Genomic DNA, 12,212 nt, shown 5'->3' on the forward strand with positions numbered 1-12,212 from the left:
TTTTTTTTTTTTTTTTTTTTTTTTTTTTTTTTGGAGTCGCGATGGCCACTCCGGGTTGGTTGTTTTGGTCAATAAATTCCTTTTTCCTTTTCTTTTTTTCTTTTTTTTGGATCTTTTTTAAATAAAAACATCAAGTGTTGATTACATAAAATATATATTTAAACTATATTATCAAATAATATGGACTTATTATGTAATCCTGAATTTTTAGATTAATTATCATCTTTATCGAATTTTCAAAATCACAAAATTTATAGATAGAAAATTAAATTATTAATAACAATCAGATTTGATATTTTCTCTCTATCTAAATGAAATGTAGTACAACACAATTACATAACGTATTACAAATATTTTATATTGCAATCACACATTCTCATACGTCACTATCATACAATATAGTGAAATCTTTGTACTAAATGACAATATTTCAATGACACGTCTTAATTCACATTCTTAAATTGGGCGTGCATACTTGAAACTATAGATTTTCACTTCTGTGATCGGAAGCCACACAACCTATAGGCGGCAATCACAATTTTCGCACAAAATAACCGGAAAATATTACGGTCGAAGCCAATGATTGGAACATTTGTTTATCAACAACTATTTAATTCTATGCTTCGCCAATAAATGAATTTCGACGAAGAATATGTGGCCAATATTTTGGAGAAATTATGGATAAGAAGTAAACAATTTTGGAGAAATCGCGTTGATAATTCAGCACAGGCATGTTGCCGGGCTTTTCTCGAACCCAAACCGGTAGCACGACCCAGTTTGATGGCATTACAGTGTAACTTAAAAACTCTAGCCACAAAAGATTTTACGCCAAACAGCAAAGATAAATAGAATAACCACAATTATGCTTGTACACATGCAAAACTATAGTTCAGTCATCCGTCTAACGAGAAAATAGAGGCGTCGAGACATCTATGCGACCAAGACCTTGCCACGAGTTTTCTAACCAAATCATAAACTCCTGATTTACAGCTCTAACAATGGAAGATGGCAAAGCTGACTACTGCCGACGCAACAAATAATTACTTTGCCACAAGTTTGGACTTTCTAATGATTGCATTGTCGCGAAAGAGTACCTCTTGTAGCAGTTGATGACGAGGATCCCACCGTATCCATTGGTAAAATCAGATGATGGTCCACGTCGGTTTTTTCAAGATGGCTGTCTAGCGTTACACGGTTGCTGAAGTTAGACTGACCAGTTCCGTCTTCCTGTATCTGCTTGTCGACTACATTTATGCCAACACCCAAACTTGAATATCCTTGCTGCCTAAAATTTCCCTCTGTAGCATCTGGAAGTGAGCATTTTATGGCTCCAAAATATAAACCAGGTGACACCTCTTCATCCCGCTCCGGCTGGATATTAAGGTCAATTTGACCTTTCAAAGGCGAGACCAAGAAATTTCTCTCACTGGCGTCATCAACACAACTATCATTATCTGGCACTTGTTCAGTATATGTCGTTTCAGCCTCTTTCTCCAACTGTTTCTTCTCACGCCTATCCCTCAGGGTTTTGCAACGGCGCTTCAGGGATTTGCAGACAACACAGTCGCATGTTTGCGCATGCCTGGGGCCTTTCCCGCTGGGAGGTTGAATACAAACAATGCATGTGCAGCCAAGTTTATGACGTGGGTGCCTTAGTCCGGATAGTGATGAAGCTGGAAGATCTTCCTCCCCTTGGATAGCTAAATTAGCGAGTGCATTGAGTCCTTCCATAGCCACAACCGAATCTGACTCCTGTTTCTCATTCTTCTTCTTTTTACAAGAATCTGCACGATTAGAATACCATTAGCAAATGTGACAATGGAAGGAAATTGAGCAACGACGCAAGAGAAGAAAGGGAAGTACACACCTTTGCTAATGGTGGGTATCATATCTTCAAGCTCTTCTGTGGATAATTTCTCAGCAGCCAAACATAAAGATCTGATATGTAAAGAGGATTGGAAAAGTTTAAGACGAACTATTTGGAACTAATGGAATACAATGGATTGACAGAAGTTTCCTAGAACTTTCTTTGATAAATTAGTAACAGTATCAATTGAGAAAAAAACAGTGAAGAAAATCAAAGAATTAGCCTTAACACAGCTTCCAAACAAGAGGAACTTAAGGAAATGCTGAATCAAAAATAAAAATTGCTGATAAAAGCAGCATGACAGGCTCCTATAGAGTATCAACACTGTCAGATTGTTAACATACTCCAGTACATTATAGGCAGCCTATTGGTGCCCAACCTCTTAAGTTAGAACATAAATACAAAACTTACAGAGGAAAAGACCATGTTCTGGCAGAGGTTCATTAAGAAATTAAATATTCAGGGTTTGACTGCAATAATGTAGGCATTGATAAGTGGGGACACTTCTTTCTTGTTTCCTGTTAATCTCGTCCTTTCAGAATCAGGGGTGACCCTTTCGCTGATTCTCTTATGCCATTGATTTATTTCGCTAAGAGCAGGTAAGAGGTTCCATAAAAAACTGGGATGACACCATGAAAAGTGTGCACTCATCTGCCAGTTGAAAAACACAAAGATGGTGCGTAATGATCATTAACGTCAGGGATTCCATTGCTTCTTGTCCTAATTATATACTACTCGTCTCCAGAGAAAGTCGGGTAAAGACTTCCATAACCAAGAGATTAATGACATCTCAAAAACTGGAGACTTGCATTTCAGGGATATTGATAAGGAGAACAGGTACGGAAAGAGAACAGAATTCTCTCCAGTCTAGTTCGTGCTATGAATCAGGAAAAGTTGTGTAAAGAAAACCCAAAGCAACATAAGAAAAGAAATATACGAAAATCCTGAGATACTGCTGTCATGCTTAACCAATAAATCACACTAAACGGGAAAAAAAGGCTATAACAGTTATCACTCATTTAAGTAGGGGAAAAGGATATAGAAAAACGTCTGGAAAAGGGCCAACATCTGGGGCCAAATTTGGAGTTTGAAGTCCACATGCACACTGGTTAAAAATGTGAAGACTTAAATAGAATTTCAGGATTAAAATACAGGTATAAAAGTTAGGATACCTGTCAAGGCCCCATACATTCTCAGAACACGTCCATCTTGAAGGAAGAAGAGCATTGGCAGGCACTTTGCGCCACTTTAAACAGTCGTCACATTGAACCCATTGTATCTTTTCACTAAGTAACGTATATAACATTAGCATTCACCAGGTAAGTGAAAAATGTGTAGGAGATATGTGTAGGGGGATGCAAGCTCTAATAAAAGCAAAGTAGTTTACCCAAAATGATCGATTGCAGGAATAGTAGGCCTTCCAATAATTGGTGCATGCTGCTGAAGAGAATCAAATTAGGAAAACAGGAAAGAAATGGATGCCCATTGGTATGCTTTAATATCAGTCATTTAGCTTCTGTCAAACACTTCGACCATGCTTATTCATCAAAAAAGAAGTCACGTTACCGATAAACCATTTACAACAATTATATTATGCAAACACCAAAGAAAAATGTGTACAAGAACCTAATGATAACTTCAAGTTGGAGCTGAAGCTCTCAATAAACCAGTTTAAGCAACACAATATGATGTTGCATTGTGAACCAAATAAGGACTGCATTGAGGAAAGCACCAAGTGTAATGAATTTACTCCGAGTGTTTATTCCTTAATAGGATTGTTTTCTCGTGAGCATTTCATCCATCATCTCTTGAAGACATCTCTCAAGGTGCTTGCTACTTCAAAAAAATAAAGCAACGGAAACTACAGAGCTGCTACAAAGTAGATACCAATGAAATTTCAGAGAAAAGAATCCTGATACCTCAAATTCTTCGATTTCAAAGTCTTCCACAACAATAACTGTGGGAACAATTTTAGGAGACGGGCGCATCAACCCTTGAGCTTGGTTCCATGTGATCTTCAGCTCTATCATATCCTCATTTTCAACCCTAAGGCGTTTACCTTTCGAACCCAAGATGCTATTCTTCCTTTTACCGTGACAAATAGCCTTAGCCTCGAGTGTTTCATTCACTTTGAACCTTGATTTACAAATTTCAGACCAGGTTGTTCCGGAATCTGCTTTAGCGATCTGGTTGACTGGAAAAGATCTAGCTGGCACAGAATTACCCTTCGTGAGACCATTTATTGAGTTAATTTCTCCAAGTTTATATTTACCCTTATCATCCTCAGGAGCCAAAGCATCATTCCCAGTTAAAGTAGCCTCAACCCCCTATAAACAGAACAAAACAATATCACAGAAAAGTAGTTAGGTGCTTAAACTTCAATTCTAAACAAACGATAATTATACATAATACATGCATACATTTAAAATCAAAGATACAGAATTTTCAGACCCACTTAAAATACAACGTAACAGCTTTAACTCAGGATGCATACTCATAAAAGTGCCTTAAATTTGGTGGTGGAGACATAACTTTGTTTTAATCACTAATTTTTAATTAGAAGGAAAGTACACTTGTTTTATTGGACAAGGACGAACCTGATTGGATGGAGTGGTTGAAGCTTTTCTGCCTCCCATGACCAATTTCCCTTCTGGCTCCAGCCTACTGAACGTTACTGACAAGATAAATCAAACTCATTTTGCAATTCGATGACAAGACAAATAATCTCATAAAAACACACCATGTATTATAACATTAAGAAGATGCATACAACAGCTTTTTCCAATGCAGACGGACTATGAAATAACGGTATCAAACCGTTTAGCCAGACCTTAGTTTAACAGAAAAGTTACACAATAAATTTAACATAACGATGGCAATAGAAGAATAAGAAATAACACATGGTAGACTCAGCCTAATGTACTGCAATGAGAATCTTGGCGGCAATGCAAAGATTGCAAAAACTTAAAGCATCACTCAGACAGCTAATAACAGAGAAGAAACAAACATGAGGGACACTTCAAATCAACAAAAGAAGTAAAACTAAATCAAATTGATAACAGAGGGAAACAATCACAGGCAACACAAATAGGCAGTACTGATGAATTACCTACATCACCAGCTTGCAGTTGCATTGATTGTATACAAGGAGTAATTCCTTCTAAGACATACATTCTGCTATTATTATTTGGCCAAAACCGAAACTGAAATACCCATTCTTTTCCCTTCAAATCCAGTACTTCCAGAGGTAACCCTTCTGGCTGAGATATCAGTGGAAAATAGGCCTGTCCCATTGTACATGAAGTTACTTTTTATCAGAAGTCTATACAAACGCGAGTATTAACAAATAAAGAAATTGCAACATATTCAAGTCAGAAATTGTTCTCCGCAGGTTATTTTATTTTATTTTATTTCATTTCATTTTATTTTTTGGTTGTCTATACAGGCAAGTAGAAGAAAATACTAGATAAACATATATGAAAAAATGCACCCCGCAAAATATGAATTTATATAAGCACACATTGATCAGAAGAATTTGCAGGATTGAAGTCCTGAAGTAAAACACAAAAGCATAGGGATTCACCTCTGCACACTTTTTTGGCAGCACTAAGCGTCCGATCCGTCCGGCATCACTAGCGGTCAGTATTTTCTCAAATAAAGGTGTAAGGACTGAGTTTGAACTAACTAGACGATAAGGTCATATCAACATACTAAATTGAAGAATTGCACAGATTGTAAAGTCAATGGCATGCAGAGTTTAATTAATGGCTGAGTTCGCACGGATTCTTCATGCAGTGACGCAGGTCTCATAAGACAAGACTGTATAAATTAGGAGCATATTACATAGAACATCTAACTCCGAAGTTATCCGTGACAATGATCATCGAAAGCATGAAAACATTATGAAGTCTTCTAAATCCGTAGGATACTTGCTAGAAAGTTGAAGTAGCTCCTCATTAGTTATTTGTGGCCAATGCCAAGGTAGCAACTGATTACGGCCTCGGCAATCTCCTCGAGCCTTTCCAGTATGTGCTACGGCCTCACCAGCTGAGTTCATTCCATTGTATCTGGGGACGTGCTTGACCATTGGAGTTGAAAGGGTGGGCCATTGTGAAAGACTTGCACAATCATGGTTCAGACCATTTGTTTCATGTTTGGATGAAAAAGCTGAAGCCAAACTCACATTTGAGGTCGAAGACTCATTCTTTACGACTGATGCTACAGAGGGATTATGTTGCTCCTCCCTATTGGATGCTGCAAAAAATAGTTTGAATAAGATTGCAGGGCATACTTTGTTACACTAAAATTTTCAAAGAGAGCAAGAAAATGACAAGTAACCATGAGTTTCTTCACAGGCGGAAAAATGATAGTGAAGATAATCACCAGAAATTCCATCCTCAAGTGTTTCAGATGGGCCAACAATCGGCTTTCCGTCAATCAGTCTTTCAAAGAAATTTTCTTGTTTCTTCTCAAGAGAAGAGATGGAAAATCTCTCACTTATACCAAATCTATCAATGCCATGAACCACATCAACTTCAACGGGCATCCCCGGCTGCAACTCGAATTGGAAGCCAGAATCATTGAAAAAACTGGGTGCTTTTCGCCACGGCAATGGACCTGAGCCAGCTATTCTCCAACTTTTCATGGAGAGGTCCTTCAAATTTCGGTGCTGTGAAGGAAGAAATTGAGAAGGTGGTGGCCATGCAGGATTTGGGGTCTGAAACATGGCAAATAAGGTAAGCATTCAGGTCACAATCATTTGAAGGAATATGAAATCACTGGATCATGATCAAAGCAAGCAATTATGTTTGGCAAAAACACAAGCACTGTCTCATGGTACTCCGTGTAAAACTTCTTCAGGTAGGAAATTCAAACAAACATCACATTTGATCTATACAAAACAAGCATGTGTAAGTAATATCATCAGTACCATGGAAAATCAATCTAGGGCAGGCCATGCAGGAGTTATAAAAGCTATGCTAGATTGATGCAGCCTGATGATTTAAGTTGTACTTGGAGTTACCACTCCCGGCTACTAAACTTATCCTACTTCTACTGGAGGGCAATTTTTTTTTTCCCAGCCCCCTCTTTCCTGAAAATCAAGGCCAACAATCATTTGCAGCTATTAAAAAACTAAAGGAAATGAAAAATCCCCAAATACAAGAGAATGGTAGCTTATATCAAGTGCAGACCCTCCAGAAACTGTTCAAAAGAGAGTTTGGCATACTAGGACCACGTCACAAACAAAAAAAGGTCCTACCTCCAACTGAAATCACTTTAATGTACAAGCATGATAAAACAGTAATTTTAACAGCTGTGGGCTCCGATACAAAACAAAAAAACCAATAAAAAGGAGCCATATTATCCTTACCAAAATGTAACTTTTCTTCGCACAAGTCAGGCATTCAATTCCTCCTGCATCCAATAGTATGAACATATGGAATGAAACTATACATCCACAATGTATATGCTGCAAAGGAGAATTCATCATTTAAGACTTAGATGAGATTAATATTGTGAAGTAAAATGTAAAAGTCAAAATTTTCATGTCTAGTCTCTAACAAATCGAGGATTTAAATTTTCCTGAAATACAAATATTAAAAGTTAGCTCACCTTTCCACAAGAATTGCAACAACTCCAACCAGAAGCCTTCAAGTGGAATGTCTCACAAAATTTTCCGTCCTCATAAGCAGAACTACATTCACGTAGAATTACAAAACATATTCACGAAGTAAATAAGAAGGCTAAAAGTCACTTAAACAATATGAAACAATGTCGTAAATGCACCCATGAGCATAAGGAAGCTGGCATATCTTAATACTTATTCACTTTTGATGCAACATTTAGTATGGAAAATTTACATGAAGTCCTACTTTGCACATTAAACCATTTAATCTGAGAAAATTTAGAAAGACAAACAACACCTATTTTCTCTAATACGTTTGAAAGCAAGTCGATTCTGATTTAAGTTTCTAATTTGTCTCTCCATCCAAAAGTAATGTGAAATTAATTATTACCACCTACAATCACTATACTTGTGATAATAAATCCATGTAACTCCTAAAAATTTTACTTCTAAAGTGATAAGAGTAAGACGCGGTTCAGTAATTACCAACTATGTCGAATGGACACAAACATGCTTGCCAGATGTCACACGATAAGGACACGCCAGCACGTGATTTTCAAAAAATGTAGGATACAAACACGTTAATATAAATTCTTTAAGCCCCTGTTTGATCCCCATTAAATTAAATTACATTACATTCCATTTTTCTCTCTCCTATTTTCAACCACACAATTTTTCATAAAATAATATTAAATGTAAATCGAAAACTTTTTCATTCTTTTTCAACCACTCATTTTTCTAAAAAATATTATTCCTCCCATTTTCATTTTCAGGTAATGGGGCTCAAACGGGGGCTAAAATTGTATATGTTCTATCTTTATGCTTATACTCTTTATTTTTTGATAAAATGGATTCTTTTCTTAGTTTTAATTTTTTATCATAAAATCTTTTAAAGTGGTAGAGTAGCTATTTTTGACATAAAAATAACTTTAAGTTAAACAAGATATTACTATAGGGAAAGAAATATACCTATTACAAGTCAAGGAGTGTTCGAGGAGTATCACGACAGACACGGCACGACACGTGTTGGACAAAGACACATAGCACAAATAGGAGTGTCCGTGCATCATATATTACCAAGAATAAGTTTCACAAAGTAATCTTAGAGCTTGTTTGATGAAATTATAATGAAAATGAGTAGTGAATCCCATGAAATGTATAGATAATAATTGTGAATGTGCAGTTAAAATTAAAATTTGACTTGGACTTGAAATTATAAGAAGATTATAATTTTAAACAAACAAGCTCTTAATTAAAAAATTTATCTTAGAGATCTCTATAATAAGAAAAATATATTTGTTGTGTAATTTGAACTAAAAACAAAAGGAATTTAATACAGGTAAATAAGGTCTTCCCTTTTCCTTTCAAATAATAATACTACAAAGACGACAAGAAAAAGAAGATCCCATCCCCCCAACAAAAAAAATTTCAAGCGTTGTTCAACCGCGAAATCCCAATTTTATTGTGGAATGGTTTAATTACACTATTATGATTTTATCTATAAAACTGATAAAATAGCTTATGAAATATTGAAGTAGGAATTTTTTTTAGAATAATGCTTGGTGTACATTATGGACACCATTATGGTGTCCATAATGTACCCATAGCACAACCTTTTTTTTTTATGGAAAAGTGAGAGTTCTACAAAATGATTTTCTCTTACAAACAAATTTACATCAGACGATTATGACCAGAAATTTCCACGAAATGAACTCGTATCGATGCTACCAATACAAAGATTTTCTTTAGCCAAATCCCTAGTTGGAAATTCACACAGTTAGTGTAAAAATAAAAAATAAAAAACCTGATATTCCACTCAATAATTGCAGTATAGCCTAGCAATCTTAAATTAACAACGGAGTATAATACTGTCAAGCAACAAAATTATGCATTCTAAGTTGTAATTTCCCATTTACTAATTAAAAGTTCCTGCATTTAAGGCAAGTATCAGAAACCTGATTTCCACTTAGTAATCCTAACATAACATCGGAATAGGATACTATCAATCAACAAAAAACTGAATTATAAAGGGCACTTCTTATATGTAAAATTCGCTCAACACCCCAAGTGTCAGTCTTCTTCCTCCCACCACAAAACTCACACAAATATCAGCCAGATGCTCTAGTGAAACTTTCCCAATACATTTTTCCGGAAATTGAAAAATGGTAGCAATAAATTATTGACTTGAGGAAGCAAAGCGGAATAAAATATCTACACACTGACGTAGCAGATTCCATTTTTAAAATACGGAATTCATACAGAAAACCGTAATTGCTGAACAAAGATGTCCTCATTATTCACTAAAAAACAAAGAAAAAAGAATCAGAAATTCAAAATTCAATTTTTAAACTAAGAATGAACAGAAACGAAAAGTCAACAACAAGTCAAACCAATAAAAAAAAAAAANCAGAAATTCAAAATTCAATTTTTAAACTAAGAATGAACAGAAACGAAAAGTCAACAACAAGTCAAACCAATAAAAAAAAAAAAGGGAACGTAAATTGCTTACGCGCAGCGATCGCAAAGGTCAGCGTACTCGCCAGTGCGAAGACGCCAACCTCTTCTCCATTTCTCCAACGGCTCTTTGCAGTTCGAATTGAAGCATACCTTAGTCGAAGATGATGACGACAACATGACAAAAACAGACCTTAACCCAAACTATAGATACATATATTGTGTATCTAACAACAAAAAAATATCTTCACTCCAGGTTTTATTATCAAGCGTAAAATCCTTGCTTTAGAGAGATAATAATGCAAAAGTGCAGTGACAGAAATTGCGTACTGGTGCGTCACATTTGGCGTCGTGGTTTCAACTGTTCTAAATTTCGTCTCCTCGCAATGTCATTGGACGCAAATTCCACGTCATCCGAAACAAAGCCTATAACTTTCATTTAGACCCTACCATGAAATTTGCATTACAAAAAATAAAAATAAAAAATTCTAGTCACTTTCAAGTACTTATTCTTGTTGAAGCTTCATTATTTTCTATTACATTAAATTAAAATTTCTCTTTCTTATTTTAATCACACAATATTTAATAAAATAATATTATACGTAAATCAAAATTTTTTTAACCATTCATTTTTCAAAAAAATATTATTCATATGATTATGATCTACAAATAATGAGGCTCAAACGAGGGCTTCTATGAAAATTACCAAGAAAGAAGATAGATGAGAGATAGAGAGAGGAAATTATCAAGAAAATAAAAATTATCCACTCTAAATAAATTTTTTCCTTGTTTTTGAGGAAATTATAATCGCATGATCAAATGTTAAAAAATAAGGGAATTTTTAAGAATGTCCAATTTTAAGGGTATGAGTTGAAAAGTGTCCACTCATTTGAATTTAGTGTTAATTTATCTATTATGCTCTTAATAAAAACTACATTTTGAAATGGTATTCTCCACATTTTAAATATCATTCTCGATATTTGATTTTTTTGTTAATTTGTCATGAATTTTGAGAAATGACTTTCATGAGAAGTTATATTAAAATAATATTTTCCTACATTTCATATGTCATTCTCGATATTTGAACACCGTTTCATTTGTTTAGAATGATATTTCATTTTAAACATGATATTTATCTACATTTAAAAATGTCATTCTCGACATTTTTGAATCAATGAAAAATATGGTATTTATTGTGATTTGACATGTATACATTTTGAAATAAATATGGCAGGTTATGTGTCAAAATTTTATTGGTCTATAACAATATTGCAAAAATGTCCATTTTTTGTCTTATCGTGGAATTATTAATTATTAATAAAGATATTTTGGTCTAAATTCTTCCAAATTAGACATTTTTTTTGCAATGGTGGATATTTTTGTAAATGACTAGGTAAAAATGGACATTTTGTGAAATTTCTAAAAAATATTTTTCATGAAAAAATTTGTTAATTTAACACTTAACAAATAGGAATTTGGATGAAAAATAACATTTTTCATTTAAAGTAAATGCAATCAAACACACTATATTATAGTTTTATTTCGAAAAGTGTTATACCATGTATACGTGGACAAGGTATGCATATAGATAATCTTTAAGAATTAAATGACCGTTTGGTAGATCTTTTGCTTTTCGTACAAGTGATTTCTCAAAAAAATTTCTTTTATCGTTTCGAAACTAATTTTTATAAAAAGTTCCTCTTTCGAAACAAGCTTTTAGTGAAAGCCACATTAAACTAGCTTCCTCTGAAAGTCTAACTAAAAAAAATGTTTTTATAAGTTTAACAAAACATTCAAAAACAACTTTTGTGTCACAAAAATCATACCAAAGGGACCTAATTCCATCCTACTTTTGATATCTCGAATCGTTATTGAACTTTTGAAATATTATAAAAAGTCAAATTATTTTTTCATCGTCACTTGCCATTTGAAAATTACAGATATCAATCATGTGATTGATAGATTATTGATTTTCTAAATGATCTGAAGTGATGAGTAAGAGCCACCCTCAAAAGTTTGATTACAATGGATGAACAATTTTTAAAGAATTTTAGCCCCATTTGGTTTCATTATTTCTTCATTAAAATGAAAAATATGATCGTTATACATAATATCAAGTCACCAAATTTGAATTTCTATCTCTTGTGTGGAACCGTAACGACTATATTTTTCATTCTCATTTTTTAAAAAATGAGAAACAAACGGAAGTTTAAAATTTAGTAATCGTTGAAAAGCAACTTTAAGAGGACATTAAACCCCTATTTG

General features: G+C 34.3%; 1 protein-coding gene across 6 annotated transcripts; it reads right to left on the reverse strand.

The window, feature by feature from the left end:
- Positions 1-801: 801 nt before the first annotated feature.
- On the reverse strand, positions 802-10,319 carry LOC111370636 (B3 domain-containing transcription repressor VAL2-like). Of its 6 annotated transcripts, none has more exons than XM_022992450.1 (13): positions 10,003-10,319; positions 7,481-7,562; positions 7,239-7,337; positions 6,251-6,584; positions 5,797-6,121; positions 5,451-5,547; positions 4,977-5,151; positions 4,465-4,541; positions 3,787-4,194; positions 3,255-3,304; positions 3,040-3,153; positions 1,868-1,938; positions 802-1,784 (listed from the first exon to the last, which is right to left on the reverse strand). In XM_022992450.1, the coding sequence occupies exons 1-13, from the start codon at positions 10,125-10,127 to the stop codon at positions 1,066-1,068; spliced, it is 2,676 nt and encodes an 891-aa protein (XP_022848218.1). In that variant the 5' UTR covers positions 10,128-10,319; the 3' UTR covers positions 802-1,065. The 6 variants fall into 6 exon arrangements, with proteins under 6 accessions (XP_022848218.1, XP_022848217.1, XP_022848221.1 ...); XM_022992449.1 differs by having other exon boundaries at positions 3,255-3,307; XM_022992453.1 differs by lacking the exon at positions 10,003-10,319 and adding an exon at positions 9,595-9,791 and having other exon boundaries at positions 3,255-3,307.
- Positions 10,320-12,212: the final 1,893 nt, after the last annotated feature.

The sequence above is a fragment of the Olea europaea genome, chromosome 21, assembly GCF_002742605.1.
Source record: "Olea europaea var. sylvestris chromosome 21, O_europaea_v1, whole genome shotgun sequence".
Lineage (NCBI taxonomy): Eukaryota > Viridiplantae > Streptophyta > Magnoliopsida > Lamiales > Oleaceae > Olea > Olea europaea.